Raw genomic sequence first — 17485 nt, 5'->3', positions numbered from 1 at the left:
TATCACAAGCGTTCAGATTAAGCTTCACACACTGAAATTCCTCCTGATTCCTTGAATGGTTTAATGATATTCTGCACTGTAGAGGGAGAACATGCAAATCCATTCCAATCTTTCTTTGAGGTTCATTGTTTTTAAACATTTCAATCATTTTCTCACACATTTGTGGACAAACTGGATCCTCTGATCATCTTTACTCATAAGAGACTCTCAGCCTTTCCTGGATGCTGCTTTTGTACCAAACCATGATCACAGTCACCTGTTTAATATCGCATCATTATTTAGTTTTTTCACGTCATTACTAGCCCTAAATTTCCCCTGTCCCAACTTCTTTTGGAATGTGGTGCAGGTCTGAAATGCAGGAATGGATGTTTATTAATAAATGAAATGAAGTTGAGCAGATAAAACATGAAAAATCTCAGGTTCATCCTGTCTGACATCAAATAAAAGTTGAAGTATATGTAAGGAACATTTTTATTTATTTGTCCCAGCTTTGTCGGATTTGGGGTTATAGAATAAAGTCTGTTGGGGAGATCTTAGTGAAGTCACAGCCAATTTTCAACATATTTTCACCTGACTGAAATGGAAGGGAAGATTATGCAGCTTGGTACAATGCAGACGTGTCCAGTCCAACATGTCTTGACGATTCCACCAGCCAAATGAAAAAAGAGTGCAAATGGGCATTACGAATATACCTGATCAACAAAAAAAATGCAAATAAAACAAAAGAATCGATTATAAAGTTAAAAATACAAAAAAAAAAAACATTTAATGACGATCTAAATAGGAGGTACTCGCCATTAATCTCAAGCTCAAGCAAACCTAAAAGACATTAGATGCAACACAATAACACAAATCCTTGTAACCAGCACTGCCTGCGACAACGCCAATTAGCTGCGCCGAGATTAATATACTGGGCATAGACTGTTGCTAATAAATGTGTGACAAACCGGCACCGGAATGATGCAACACCGGAATTCAGCGAACACGACTTTAGCAGAATGTCCCCAAGCATAAAACCCTGAAGTACAAGCCCGGCACAGCAAAAACCAGCACAAACGCCAAACATGTATTATACCATTATACTCACCTGTGCTAATAAGCCACACCGGCACACAAGGAAGGGTGCTCTTCTGTGCTACGGTGGCCGGCGCAATCCACATACTATTAACGGTAACACTCTACCGGTTACAGTATAGCATAGAAACAATGATTAATCAGGGAATAAAATGATTAAGTAGTAAGAATAGTAAAATGAATGTGTAGGTACTAAATCAATAATAAGAACTTATAACTGAAGTAAACCTTGGTAGGGATCAGGAAATAGAGATCTAATTGAGATGCCTGTTATCAGTCAATAATAGATAAACGTTTTTTAAGAAAGCAACAGAACCAAGCCCTTCACGGACCATAGAAAAATTTTATCTACTTTTTGTAGTCTTCTGGAGCCAGAGATGTTTACCTTGCATTGGAACTTTTCCACCGGTCTCAACAGTAGTAGCTAGGTTTGCTCTCTCCCTGTTCCAGGTGAGCTCTACAAAGAATGTAGAACTTTGACTTCTTTCAGACAGTTTCCTTCTCTCGTCCGAGAAGGTCTGTGGTAGGACTCACGTGACAAGGTTGAGTTCTGCCCCTGCAACCGAATTTGGAGCGTAGTGTTGAAACTGAAAGTTTCAGAAGATTATGTCCAGTAGAGGTGACCAGCGCACTAAACTTGACCAGTTTACTACAAACATAACTTAGAGACTGCAAACTCAGCTCTTCAAAAACACCCAAGAAGCAAGCAGGCCACTTCTCCTTCTTCTCTGTGTCTTGTCAGTTTCTTTGTTTCTGCTTGTTTTCTGCTTGAGTGAAGGTTTGCCCTCTTGGTCTCGGTCTTTCTGTTGCTCTGTTCTGCTGGAAGACAGATTTACCGCCTCTTTTCAAGGAACATGTGGAGGTGTGGTTTAGGTTGGGTATAGCCAATGAGCAATGGAACCCCTTTGGTGGCATGTGACGAAATTGGAAACTAATTATTGTTGTCCACCAAGTAGGCAAATCACTAGTGGCCGATAGATAGTGCCACAGATACATCTTCAAAATGACCCTTCTAATTTGGTTTCTTGAAGAAAACGCTTTCCATTTTAAAAGTTAATTCTTGATTCATTCTGATACAAGTTCACTCTTATTATCAAGACAGATCCAAATATCAGATATGTTCGACAGCTTAGCATACATTACTACGATTACAAGTCCATTACAACAAACACGCTATTAAGTGAATAATAAAAAAATGTAATAATTCATACAAAACATAAACATGCCATACAGTTTAGAACAACATGTATTCATGTGGGATAATAAATGCATACAATAATTTCTAACACTATAACTTGGGTTATAAGGTTATACCTTGAGAAGAATAAAAATTATCAATCGTTGGAACATGTAAACTGAAGCAATTACATGAGTGTGTGGGTGTGCAGGTGTGGACAGCTTCTAACAGCCTCCTAAAGTTCAGGGTACTTGGCGCCTCCGTTTCCCAGGGAAAATACATTCCATCTGTAGATTGTTTCTGAGGAATACACAAAATTCCAGATGCAAATAATCCAGGTGTAATAAATAACTAGATTTACATGTCAGAGGAGTGGGGGGTGAGAGGCCATCTGGTTTTTGATTTGCTTTGGAGACTGGTGTGGGTGTCTTTAAAGACTTGGTCCTGTTAAAATCAACCGAAGATGAAAGGGTTAGGAAACAGTCAGTGTATGTCAAGAATTGGGTCCAAGAATTTTAACGTTTGAAGATAAGGGTTATTAACCTTAGGAGAATAGAGTCTTAATACAGTCCTAATGTTCCTGGAAAAAGATACGTTACACTACACTGGTAGAGCCTAATTTAAATTGGAGCCTAATTTCCCATGGTGATTAGTTTGTCAATGGCCCCCCAGACTACCATAATCTTCAGGCATTCTTCAGCAAGTGCACCTCGCTGTCCTTTCCATAGTGCCATTAACATGCTTCCAGGCACCTCCCTCCTTGGGTCAGGCTTTTCTCCTTGTCCACATCGTAACAGGAGGCCATTAATGAATATCTAGGAAGCCTAAGTCCAAGGACATATTTTGCCTTGTTCATCCCTGACCGGGACAGTTTTTTTGTGGAGAAAAAGGACAAATACATATACATATACCATTGCATTAAATTCCAAGGTCTCAGTGCCATCACTGTTACGGTCACCCCCTTATATTGGACCAGGTCAATCCACATAACCTGATCAGAGTTCAGCAGAAGAATGAGTGGCAGACACCCTTCATTACACCCTCTGACCTCCCCAAGTACAGAGCATCTTTCAACAGTTCATTACTGAGGTACTTACAGCCCCCAAAAGTATTGGAACAGTGAGGCCAATCCCTTTATTTTTGCTGTAGGCTGAAAATATTTGGGTTTGACATTAAAAGATAAATATGAGACAAAAGATCAACATTACAGCTTTTATTTCCAGGTATTTACATCTGGATCTGATACACACTTCAGAAGATAGCACCTTTTGTCTGAACCCACCCATTTTTCTTGTGAGCAAAAGTATTGGAACATGTGACTGTCAGGTGTGTTTTGTTGCCCAGGTGTGTCCTGTTACATTGATTATTTAAACAATAAATAGCGCTAAATGTCTACGCTCAGTTTCAGATTTGGGTTTTGCCTGTGCAGACTGTGCATTTATAGTTAGAGGAGTAACCAACATGAAAACCAGAGAGCTGTCTGGGTGAAAAACAAGCAATTGTGAAGTTGAGAGAAGATGGAAAATCAATCAGAGCCATTGCACAAATATTGGCCATAGCCAGTACAAGTCAAGTCAACTTTATTTATATAGCGCTTTTTACAATAGACATTGTCTCAAAGCAACTTTACAAAATCCAGGACCAACAGATACAAAAATCCCTGTTGAGCAAGCCGAGGGCGACTGTGGCAAGGAAAAACTCCCTGAAAATTACAGGAAGAAACCTTGAGACCAGACTCAGCAGGGCCCATCCTTCTTGGGTGGCCTGGAGGATACTTTAAATAAATACACGATTTACACAAATCATACGAACACAGAATTAAATGATCTAAAAGTTATAACTGGCAATAAATAAATAAATAATAATAATAGAGTTATTATTCGGTCTAGTCTTCAAAAAAGTCTGTAGTGAGTTCTTGTCAGTCTTGGTGCAATTACTCCAGACCCATCACATCTGGCAGGAGCAGCATCGTTGTCACGGCAGTCTCGACTTAACCTCGGCGGGTAAACAGGTTTCCATCAGAATGCCCTCGGAGTAAACAACAGAGAATGTAGTTAATAATGTACAATGCTAGTTGAGTAAAACAGTTTTACAGAGAGATTTTTAGACTCCGGCAGCCCTAATTATTACAGCATAACTAAAAGGGAGAGCGAGCAGGTAACAAGGTCATGAAGGCTTTCACAGGACATCAGCGCCCACCTCCCCCACCCAAACCGGAGTGATCGGACAGGAGAGGCAGAACGACAGCAACCCAACATCCCTGATCATCACAAGTTTCTATGACCAGGAACCCCCAAGCTCTGCGCCTTTGTCTATACTAATCAAAAGCCTGAGAAAATATATATGTTTTCAGTCTAGACTTAAACATTGAGACTGTGTCCGAATCCCGAACAGAGGCAGGAAGATTATTCCAGAGTTGTGGAGCTTTGTAAGAAAATGCTCTTCCACCAGCTGTGGTCTTTTTAATTTTAGGAACTATGAGTAACCCTGCATCTTGTGAACGAAGTGGACGCGCTGGGTTGTAATGATTAATAAGTTCACTCAGATGCTGTGGAGCCAGACCAGTACAACCGTCCCACAGTACAAGCAATGTCCTGAAGAAGAAAGTTGTCACTGGTGTACTAAGTAACAGATGTCGAACAGGTATACCCAGGAAAACAACAGCAGTTGATGACAGAAACATTGTGCGTGCTGTAAAGAAAGACCCTAAAACAATTGTTAGTGACATCAGCAACAGCCTCTGGAGGGCAGGAGTGAAGGTATCACACTCTACTGTTCACAGAAGACTTCATGAACAAAAGTACAGAGGCTTCACCAGAAGATGCAAACCACTAATGAGCAAGAAGAATAGGAAGGCCAGGCTGGAATTTGCCAAGAAGTACAGATAAGGTTTTATGGACTGATGAGACAAAGATGAACCTTTACCAATGTGATGGAAAGGCTAAAGAAAGGATCTGCTCATGATCCCAAACATACAAGCTCATCTGTAAAACACAGTGGAGGTAATGTCATGGCTTGGGCTTGCATGGCTTCTTCTGGGACGGGCTTATTAATCTTCATTGATGATGTCACGCATGATGGCAGCAGTACAATGAACTCAGAAGTCTACAGAAACATTTTGTCTGTTAATTTAAAGAAAGATGCAACCAAACTGATTGGAGGATCCTTCATCATACAGCAAGATAATGACCCAAAACATACTGCCAAAACTACAAAGGAGTCCATCAGGGGCAAGAAGTGGAAGGTTTTGGACTGGCCTAGTCAATCTCCAGACTGAAACCCTATAGAGTATGCATTTTACCTGCTAAAGAGGAGACTGAAGGGAGTAACCCCCAACACCAACAAACACCAACTAAAAGAGGCTGCAGTAAAAGCCTGGAAAAACATCACAAAAGAAGAATGCAGAAGTTTAGTGATGTTAATGGGTCACAGGCTTGATGCAGTTATTGCAAGCAAAGGATTTGCAACTAAATATTAAGTCTTATTCACTTTAATCTGTTTTAAGTTGATCTGTTCCAATACTTTTCACAAGAAAAATGGGTGGGTTCAGACAAAAGGTGCTATCTTCTGAACTGTGTATCAGATCCAGATGTAAATACCTGGAAATAAAAGCTGAAATGTTGATCTTTTGTCTCATATTCATCTTTTAATGTCAAACCCAAATGTTTTCAGTCTACAGCAAAAATAAAGGGATTGGCCTCACTGTTCCAATACTTTTGGAGGGGAGTGTAAACTGCCTGACCCTGAGGTTTCTTTCATCATAGAAATGGATTGGGGAAGTCCTATTCCATCATACAGGATCCAGTAACAGATAACACCCCTGCATTGTCCGAGAGAAACTATGATGATGGGAAAAGGGTAAAGCTTGAGACTACACAGTACAAGAGGATATGCTCATTGGCAGTAGTGGTAGTGATCTTTGCAATGATTTCCTGGGCAAATTTTTTGTCCCCACCACACTAGAAATACACACACCATAAATTCTGCAATAGGGACAGACTCATGCACTCAAATCTGAACTGATGGACAGCTCACGCTTTACCACCACACATACACTCACACTAAATAAGCACACACAAACAAACTTACACTCACCCTTGCTTACATTCAAACGTGCTCTTTTAAATGCACTATTAAATTAAGTTAAGTCTAGTTTCTTTAAGGTTTCTTCCTAATTTTTAGGAAGCTTTTCCTGGCCTTGGTTGCCCTCAGCTGCTCATCAGAGGGGTTTTGGTTCTGGATTCTGTGAAGTTGCTTTGAGACAATATAAACTGTAAAAGTGCTATAGCAAAATGGTGCTTATGAGTAAGTCAAGTAAATAAAGCTGATGTATCTGTGTGCATCATTTTTGATTAACACATGTTTGCCATGGTACCAGACAGAAGACTCTTAATGGTCTGTAAACAAAATAAATTGCCATGACACACTTACTACACTTATAAATTAGAATTTTTTTTTTTTTTTTTTCCTAAATTTCCCCAAAGTCTAGTCATGTCCAAATACCTGATTGCATTTTACTCTCGACTGCTGCTAACTTTTACTCCTGACTGAGGAGAGCCGTGACTACCACATGTCCCCTCCGACATGTGGGCAGTAACCGGCCACTTCTTTTCACTTGCACGAGACAAGTTCATATGGGGCTTGGAGAGTCATGCACTAAACTCTATCATCCCTCACCTCTGATGCAGGCGCCATTCTTGACTTTCCCTTTGGGATTATTAAAGTGATCTATCCATCAATCAGCTATAGCAGAGGTTGTATTTGCATGAGTTATGAGGAATCGCCTCCAGCATCCAACCCTGATGGGCAAGCAAATTCAAAGTATTGTAAACCACATTAAAAATGGCAAAAATAAATATGCTGGATGGATTACCATCATCTGCTGATCTACAGTCAGTTGTTACCTGGAATTAGTTTTTAGTTTGTAGTGCTTCCCTGTAATAATTCAAATTATTTGCTATACATGATATATATATTAAAGAAGTTAACAAAAAATGAGACTATACAGTATACTGTATGCTCTTAAGCTCAGCTGTAAAATCAGCTGGTAATGATACCTTAATAATGTGTATCATATCAGTCTTTGCTATTTGGTAGTTTTTTTATTGTCTGCTTCAATTATGCACAAACATGTTATTTATTATTCATTAATACATAAAAAAATGAGTGGATGCAAACGGGAACTGATTAACAGTTTGTGCAGTGTAACATATGCCTTAAATATGAATCATGGCCCTAAAACTAATTTACAAAAATTATTTTACAGGTAAAAAAGATGAAGCTTGGAGTAGAAGAATCTGGATCAAAATGTGAAGAAAAGAATCAAAAAGAGCAACTTCTAACTAGACTTAATCTTGTCGACAAGCAGAAACTAAAAATGAAAACCTCAGATGTTCTTCAACTAACTTCTCTTTCATTAAATTGCCAAGAACCTTGTGAAGAAAAAGATCTGGTTCAAACTTTCCTACAAAGGTTGTTAATGATGGATTACAGAGCAAGAAACATCACCAGCAAAGAAGAAGCCACTGCTTTATATCATTCTTCTCCATATACAGATGAAGAAGAAGGTGATGAATTTGATGAGCTTATTTGCCAAAAAGCTGAATCTTTTGATGGTGAAACAAATCCTATCCATCCCATGGATCTTCAGATGGCGGTGTTCCACTGCTCTGACAGTTTCCTGAAGCAACTAATAGTGACTAAACTCTCTCAGTGTCAGTACGCTCTGCCTCTACTGGTGCCAAATCCCTTTACTGGAAAGATCGAGTTTCCTCTGTGGACATTTCGCCAAATTATTCAAAGCTGGAAAACCACTGACAATTCTGATACCAAGATCAGTAAAACCCAGCATGTTTATGAAGCAGAAACTCCAATGGTGGCGTTCTTCAGGTTAGGAGACGTGTCCTTTTCCAAGTCTCAGCTGATGAACAGCTTGACCAATGAGAAGCATCAGACGTTCTTCCACAGACACTGTCGTGGCAGCATTAAAACCCGTCGACTGATGGATGGAGTTGTGGAGATTGCTTGGTACTGTCCATCTGGAAAGGAAACTGATTATTTTACTGACTGTGTTGCTTTCTGTAATCTACACGGTGATGCAAAAAACAGTAAAGAACAACTGGATATTCTGACTGAAATGTCGTCTGTAAATGTTGTTCTTTTATCTGATCCTAAAAATGTAAGAAATAAGGAGATGATACAGAAGCTTCTGAAAGACCCCAAACCAATCATCTGTCTCCTTTCTGAGGATCAATCAGGTGTCAGTAAGATTAAGAATGGAAACTACAGAATTGGTCTAAAAGACAGAAATCAGTCAGACATATCTGAGAACCTCAGAACAACCATCACAGAGTGTCTGTCCAAGTCATCTTCAAACTTCAAACTTAAGGATTTAAACAGAAACGATGAGATCAGCACAGATAAAGATGATCCTGAATGCAGGAAAGGAAAAGAAGCTGCACTAGCGATAATAAAACTACTGGAGGGGAAGGAAATATCCACATTAAAGGAAACACATCTGCCCTGTCAAGGGAAGCTCTGGTATGAGTGGTGTCAGATAAACAAAGACTCACATCGACTTCAAGGAAACAATTTAGAAATGCAAAAGAGTGAAAAACAAACACAAATGAAACAAATCCGTGAAAAGCAACAAGAAATTGGACAATCAGACTTTATGAAAAAAATGGTTTCCTCACTGAATTCTTTTTCAGGAAATGAAAAACCATTTTTTATTAAATGGCTTGAGATTTTACTGGACAAACAAACCTCAGATGATCTTTCAGATCTTCATCACAAGTACAATGAAACATGGACAAGGGTTTTAAACCTCAAAAAGAAACATGATAAATCAGAAAAGATGAAGGCTGAGCAAACAAAACTTGAAGAAATTTCTGTAAGACTAAATGCAGCAACATTTGGTCTGGAACACATCTTCAGAGAGATGGGTCAGATATATGAGTCAAATAAGAAAACTTCTAAAGAAGAAAGCATCTCCAATCTCCCCAAACTTGCTGCAGAACTCATAAAATCTGGTTTTCCAATGGAGCTGATGGATGGTGATGCTGCTCATGTTCCTCTGATTTGGGTTTCTGCAGTTCTGGATGAGCTCATAAAGAAACTGGGAGACCAGAGAGTCTTTGTGCTGTCAGTTCTAGGGATTCAGAGCACAGGAAAATCCACCATGCTGAATGCCATGTTTGGACTCCAGTTTGCTGTCAGTGCTGGAAGGTGCACCAGAGGAGCCTTCATGCAGCTGGTCAGAGTATCAGAGGAGATGAAGGAGCAGCTGAAGTTTGACTACGTTCTTATTGTAGATACTGAAGGTCTTAGAGCACTTGAACTTGCAGGAAAATCCACTCACCATCATGATAATGAACTTGCAACATTTGTTGTAGGTCTTGGAAATCTGACTTTGATCAACATATTTGGTGAGAACCCTGCTGAGATGCAGGAGATTCTTCAGATTGTTGTTCAGGTTTTTTTAAGAATGAAGAAGGTCCAACTAAATCCCAGATGTATGTTTGTCCATCAGAATGTTGGTGACATCACAGCTGGAGAGAAGAACATGGAGGGTAGGAGACGTCTACAGGAAAAACTAGATGAAATGACAAAATTAGCTGCGAAAGAGGAAGACAGTGAAGCTGAGTGCTTCAGTGATGTTATTGCTTTCAATGTACAACATGATGTTCAGTATTTTGCACAGCTCTGGGAGGGCAGCCCACCAATGGCTCCACCAAACCCCTCATACAGTGAAAATGTTCAGAAGTTAAAGAGAGACATTTTCACAAACGCTACCACGTCTCATAGTATAAAACTCTCAGAGTTTAAATCCCGCATCAGTGATCTGTGGAAGGCTCTACTGAACGAGAACTTTGTTTTTAGCTTCAAAAACACACTGGAGATTGCAGTCTACAGAAAACTAGAAACTGAGTTTGGAAAATGGACCTGGTCCCTCAGAAGTGCCATGTTAGAACATGAAGAAAAACTGCACAACACAATTAAAAACAAAAAACTGCAAAAGATTGAGGACAAAGACCTTTATGATCACATGAAGAAGACCAGAGAAGAAGTGGAGAAATCAATGAAGTGTTACTTTGAAGAGGACAGAGACAAAGAAATTTTAATTCAATGGCAAGTAAAATTTGAACACAAAATTACACAACTTTTTGAAGATCTTGTTAAAAATGCAAAAACAAACCTGAATGATTTACTTCAACAGCAAAAAGCTCGAGAAGCTTTTGATCACAAAAAGACAGAGTATGATGAAAAGCTCTTCAATATGAGTAAAGCACTTGCTCAACAACTAAAAAGCACAGAAACTGATGAACGAGTCCTCAGACAGGAATTTGATAAAGTGTGGAACAAATGGGTCACTGATCTAACACAAGACACACCTGTAGAGAAACATTTTGATGTTTGGGAGGATGTGATACAGATTCTATCCGAAGGTAATGAACAAGCTGCTGTGTATAAGCGAAGATCTCAGGAAGATTATACAAAGATAGATGGACTAGGAGATTATTCACAGTACATTCTCTTAACCAAGCACGAAGAAGAGAAAAGACATTTGGAGGAAGTACAGAACACCAAAAAATCTAAGGTCAAAAATGAAAACAATTCACTTCTTGAAAAAATAAAATTCTGGAAAACAGGTTTCTCTTTCTTTCAATCTAACAGTAAGTCAGAGATAAATTCTTTGTATTTTGAAGAACATGAGTCAGTAAGAAATCTGATCAAAAATATCATCCAAGAATCTGATGACTTAATCAAGAAGATCTGCAGCAAAATTACAGGACTGGGGTACAAGAACAGCTACATTCAGGAAATAACTGACCAGGTCAAACACAGAGTTGAGAGATATAACAGTGAGAACAAGAAAATAAAGCTGAAGAAGGAGTTTACTCTGGATCTCTGTCTTCATGTGTGTCAACTTGCACATCCCAAATTCACCAAGATCCACCAACAGTTCAGAGATGAAAATGATGTAAAATTGTATCTGAAAAAGCAGAAACCACAATATTACAGCATCTTCCAAAACTACTGCAGAGGAGCAACAACCACAACAGTATTTGGTGAACTTATCTACAACAATCTTGTACCAGCCATCCTGGAAGCAGCCTACAATAAAACTGCTATTGATCTGTCAACACAGATGAGATCAGACATGCCAGAATTTAATGGTAACAGGTCACAGCTTGAGAAACACATCCTGAAATCTCTGGCAGAGCAGGAGAACTTTGAGAAGTACATGAAGTACATCAACCATCCCAAGAAACACTTTAAACAGTTTATTACAGAAAACCTTGATAAATACATCACTGAAAATAACAGCAAGGTTCTGAATCTTCTCAAAGGAAACCTGAACCACAAAGAGAATAAAGTGATGAACGCTGTGAACATCACAACTGAAGAAGTGAAGAACAGCAGTGGTGATGCAAACATGTGGCTGAGAAGTTTGAAGAATTCACTAACAGATGAGCTGAGCTTAAAAGAAATAACCTGCACTGGTCTGAAGGAAATCACAGATTTAGATTTTCTTCAGCAGTTTGTGTGTGAAGGTCTCACAAAGATGATGTCAAAACAACATAAAAGCTTCAACAGTGTAACAGACATCAACATGGAGAAGTTCAGGAAGAAACCAGATGAGATTCTGATTGAACATCTCTGTCAGTGCTGCTGGGCTCAGTGTCCATTCTGTAAAGCCATCTGCACCAACACAATGGAGGATCATGATGGAAATCACTGTGTCCCCTTCCACAGAGTAAATGGAATCACAGGATGGCACAAAAGATACACAACAAATCTCTGTGCTAATATTTGTACAACTTTAGTACAAAGTGATAAACGCTTCTACCCCAGTCGTGATACAGATGTGTCAGTACCCTACAAACAATACAGAACAGCAGGAGGAGAATATGCTAAGTGGAGCATCACTCCTGATAATTCAGAGCTCACATACTGGAAGTGGTTTGTTTGCAGATTCCAAACAGACCTGGAAAAGTACTATGGTAAAACATTTTGGGACTATGGAAAGATTCCCACTGAATGGAGAAAATACACAAAAAAAGAAGCTATTGAGAGTTTGAATGAATACATCTGAAGAAGTACAAACACACAAACACTATACACACATCTATTTTACATCTAATAACTGTTTATTAGTAGTAGTACCCTGATTGAGCAAGAGGCATAATTATAGTTTTACCCCATCATGGTACAGATGATCTGGTACAGTACAAAATCTACAGAACAGCAGGAGGAGAATATGCTAAGTGGAGCATCACCCCTGATCATTCAGAGCTCCCATACTGGAAGTGGTTTGTGTGCAGATTCCAAACAGACCTGGAGACACTGCTCTAAAAAACAAACTATAGAGTTTGGATAAATACATTTGAAGAATAAGACAAAAAGACACAAAACGTATGCAGTGATTACTTATTTACATTTTCTGCATTTAGCAGACGCTCTTATCCAGAGCGACTTACAGAAGTGCTTCCATAGAAAACATTTCATTACTGAAGTTTTAGTAAACAACAGTCGAAGAACACAAATCTGCTGAAACCTGTTTACATGGTTAGATGAATAATTACTCAAATAATCAATGCTTAATAACATAATCATTTATAATGTATATAATATATAATCACATAGTCATTTTGAGTTTTCAGGGCTGCAGGATTTATAGATTAGTAGGATGTGCATGAATTTGATCTTTTTTCTTCTTAATGAATGTAATAATGTTTGTGGTTTTAAATGTAAGTGGATGTTACAGTAATTAAAGACCAATCAAATATCAGACACACCCTGGATGGGGCGCCAGTCCATCATAGGGAAGACACACACACACACACACACACACACACACACACACACATTCACCTACAGGGAAATTCAGTGTCTCCAACTAACCTAACTGCATGTTTTTTTTTGTGAAACCCAATTTAGTCATTTCCAATTCCTCACAAAAATTGCACTGCTCCTTCCTCTTTATGCCATCCAGGAACAGCTGCAGGCTAACACATGCACCGTTTAGAACACGGCTGCCCAATCTGGGGCCGCCATTGGTTTTTTTTTGGCCCGCCTGGCTAGATCAAAGTAGAGTCTACTTTTGTCAGTAACTTGGAATTATAGGGTGTTTAACTGCCTATAACGCTAGCTGCAATTCATTAGCTGACCACAATTTTACATTAGACAGTGGATAGGAGAGGGGGGCGCTGTGGAGCTCGTCAGCAGATCACTGTAATCTATGATGACACGAGTGAGGCTGTTAATCATGGAGCATATAAGGCAGTAAGTGGCATATGGATAAACTAACAATTGGCAGCATGAATATTATTTATAAATATTTTTTTATCAAAATTTTTTTTATCATCTTCTTGCAACCAGCTCAATAGAAAGAAAAGTCTGAGGACTCTGCTACTCAAAGTAATTGAAGTCAACAAGAGAAAAATTTGTACTAGACATAATGATTATTTTAAATAAGTTTGTAAACTACAAAGGTTAATGTACTTTATGTTATTAAAACCATTAATCATATGATTGTTTTTTGATTAAAGCTGGTAATGTTTCTCATGTTACGTGTTTGTGTAAGTAGTAACAATAAATTGTTTTTTCCCACCTATTGTTATTCATTCCTGTTGTGTTATTTCAGAATTACTGAGCTGTTGCTGAAAAATATAAATACATATTACACAACCACTGATTAAAAAAGAGTTGTAGCAAAAACAGTCAATGATAGCAAGATAAAAAAACTGGCTGGCTACTCAAGATGCATGTGGACTGCATAAACCTATAAGGGTAAAATTTAAATGAAACAAAGTTTTTATCAAAAATATTGAAAAATAGCAAGCTGATTTATGTGATATAACTAGTTTGTCAGAGAACAACAAAAATTTATGTTGACGTGTATAGACGTACTGTCCAAATATGCATATGTAAGAGTATTAAAAAGTAAAAAATTAAGTGGACGTTTTACGAGCTTGAGCTACTAAAGATTATTATAGAAAAAGACAAAGCCTTTGTTATAATGAGAGAGGCGTAGGACCCAAAGGTGCGGAGCAAAAAATAATATTTATTAACAATAAATAATATAAATACAGTACAACATAAACAAAACTCAAACAGAAGACAATTCGGGAAATCCCGAACGAGGCCGCTGGTGTCGCTGGCAACTGAAAAGGAAACACAAAACAAAGAAATAGAAAAGGAGCTGAAGCGAGGCGCGAACCCGGGTCGCGCACTCGCAGTGCAATGGTAAGTCCCACTAAGCTACGGTGTAGCCGGGACAACAGGCTCGCCTACTAAATAAGAGGCAGTTGAAAAGAGGGGGAAATATGGAAATATTCCGTTACAGAGACAAAACTAACACAAGGGTGCTATTTAACAGCAGCAAATCGGTTGTGTCACCAGCATTTAGAGGCTGGGAAGAAACCGATATTTACTTTGACACAAGGTTCAAATGAGTGGATTAGAACCGGGGATTCTCGAGTGGAGGAGCGGAGAGTTACCGCTGCACCAAACAGGCAGAGAATAGCCCGGGAAAAACACACGCCTTTAATGGCCTGCGGAATGTGGCTGTTAGCCCAAAGCTAACCCGCTGCTAGCTTGGCAAGCAGGGAACAAGCGGCAAAGCCAAAACAACCGCAGCGCGAGGGCTGCACCTAATCGCACCGGCTCTCCCTAATCAGTGAAACAAAAACCCTAGTTACCTCAGCCTTACAGCTTACACACCCAACCGCTCTAGGAAGCGCCTGGGGTAACCGTTCTTGCCCTGATAAAAGGAATGGCTGGTGCAGAGCAGCCGTGTGACAAACACAGAACAAAGGTGCGACGCCTGCAGACTGGCGACGCCCCCTTAAATAGGGAGCTGACAGCTGCAGGTCGTTGCCCTAATCAGCTGGCCTCCTATTTGAGGCCATGCTGCTCTTTGTTCTGTAACGCCTGCAACGCTGGGAACTGGTGGTATGTTCACCAGACGTCGCAGGCACCCTAACAGGACCCCCCCCTCTAGGGACAGCTCCCGAGGTCCCAAGACCCGCGGACCGGTTTCTTCGGTACTCACGGATCAGTTCAGGGTCCAGGATGCGTCGAGCCGGTACCCATGAACGTTCCTCGGGGCCGTAACCTTCCCAATCCACCAGGTATTGGGTGCTGCCCTGCACTTTCCTGCTATCCAGGAGACGGCGGACCGTAAATGCAGGGGCACCCTGGATGATACGAGGGGCGGGAGGTTGTGGGGGGGGTAAAGCTCCCCTACCCGCGAACGGGCGAAGTTGGGAGACATGGAAGGTCGGATGCGCCTTCATCCTGGGGGGCAACTCCAACCTATATGTCACCGGGTTAATCCGTCGGACTACCTTGAACGGGCCAATGTACCTCGGTGCCAGCTTGTGAGTGGTACCTTTGACGGGGAGATCCCTCGTCGATAGGAGGACACGTTGGCCCGGCAGGGCCTCGTTAATGAACCACTGAAAGACAGTTGGCGCGTTCATTAACCCAAAGGGCATAACAAGATATTCGTAGTGGCCCGTGGGTGTGATGAACGGCGTCTTCCATTCGTCCCCCTTTTGGACCCTGATGAGATTAAGTCAAGTTTGGTGAAAACGGCCGCCCGCTGAAGGGCTTCAAAGGCCGTGTCCATGAGAGGCAGCAGATACTGGTCCTTGATGATGATGGCATTAAGACCGTGATAATCAATGCAAGAGCGTAGGGACCCGCCCTTCTTGGCTACAAAGAAGAACCCTGCACCCATCCTTCTTGGCTTCCTTTCCAAACCAGACAAGGAGAAGAGATGTCCCCTTGTAGGGGAAGTGCCAGGCAGAAGGTCAATGGCGCAATCAAATGGTCTATGGGGTGGTAAGTCCTGGGCTCAGGACTTACTAAAGACCTCCTGGAGGTCATGGTAAACAGACAGGACCTTAGTTAGATCCGCCGGTGCTATGACGAACACCTTAGATTCTGGTCATGGGCTAGCCTGTAACCGGCACGAATCCTGGCAGCGTGTCCCCCACCCAAAACTTTACCTTGTGGCCCAATCAATCCTAGGATTGTGTTTACTGAGCCAAGAAAAACCTAGGACTAACTGAAGATGAGGGACCTAAGTAACCAGAAAAGTTATCTTCTCCCTGTGATTGTCGAGGAGAAGAGTGAGGGGTTGTGTTTGATGGGTAATGGGACCCCCAGGGGAGCCGATAGTAGCTGGGTGGTGATGCCGAGCCTCTGAACCAGGGACTGGTCGATAAAACTTTCAATCGTTCCCGAATCAATGCAAAGTTTTAGCTCGGTGGCTCCAGTTCCCCAGCGCAACCGGGCCTGCAAAAATAAACCCCTATCAGGGATGGTCGCATGGCCTACTCTCGGCTCCCTGCCCCGAGATGGCCTAGTTGTTTTATTGGCAACCCTGATTTAACAACGGGACCCGGTGTCTGTCGGGAAGCTGTCCGAGTCCCTCCCAATTGCATGGGGTCGGCATCGGGTTGCGCCAGGTTGTCTGTCCTTGGTGGATAATTTATTCTATTATAAGATGGATGGGCTCCTTGCTCCCGAGCTCACTGTCTGAGCCGGGTATCTATGCGAGTGGCAAGCTGGTAAAATGACCTAAGCGAGGAGGGGAGATCATGAGTGGCCAACTTGTCTTTTAGTTTCTCCCCGAGACCGCGATGGAAAATAGCCATAAGAGCTTCTTCATCCTACCCACACTCGGCAGCCAAAGTTTGAAATTCAATTACATAATCTGCCACGGAACACCCTCCCTGAGTTAGTTCAAGCAGACGGGGCCCTGCCTCTCTCCCTCCCTGTGGGTTAAAAAATGTCTCCTTGAGAGCATTAACAAAGGCATACTCCAAGGAGCATTCACTGGTATTATTCTAATGCGGTGGCCCATTCCAGGGCTTTACTCGTGAGAAGGGAGATGATAAAGGCCACTTTAGAGCCCTCAGTAAAAAATCACCAGGGCTGCTGCTCAAAAACCAGAGAGCACTGCAGGAAAAAGTTTCGACAAGGTTTGGCATCCCCCGCAAAATGTTTGGGGGATGGAATGGGAAGCTCACCCACTGAGGACGCCCCGGGGCGAGCAGGAGACTGGACTGAGTTATCAATGCCGGTATTAGATGGTGATATGGCTTGAGACAAATCGGCCAGGCGCTCAGCCAATTCGTTCAGTGTAAGATCGTGTCTGCATAGAGTTGCCCCCTGGTGGCGTAGCACATTGGTTACCGGTGGGAAATCCGCTGGGTC

The 17485-nt window shown here is 41.1% G+C and overlaps 1 protein-coding gene across 1 annotated transcript; it reads left to right on the top strand.

Moving 5' to 3' along the window:
* The first annotated feature begins 579 nt into the window (after positions 1–579).
* LOC134335525 (interferon-induced very large GTPase 1-like) lies at positions 580–12350 on the top strand. The gene is made up of 3 exons (XM_063018075.1): positions 580–604; positions 7582–10850; positions 10932–12350. The coding sequence occupies exons 1-3, from the start codon at positions 580–582 to the stop codon at positions 12348–12350; spliced, it is 4713 nt and encodes a 1570-aa protein (XP_062874145.1).
* Positions 12351–17485: the final 5135 nt, after the last annotated feature.

The sequence above is a fragment of the Trichomycterus rosablanca genome, chromosome 2 (assembly GCF_030014385.1).
Source record: "Trichomycterus rosablanca isolate fTriRos1 chromosome 2, fTriRos1.hap1, whole genome shotgun sequence".
Lineage (NCBI taxonomy): Eukaryota > Metazoa > Chordata > Actinopteri > Siluriformes > Trichomycteridae > Trichomycterus > Trichomycterus rosablanca.
This window is presented reverse-complemented; position numbering and strand designations above follow the sequence as displayed.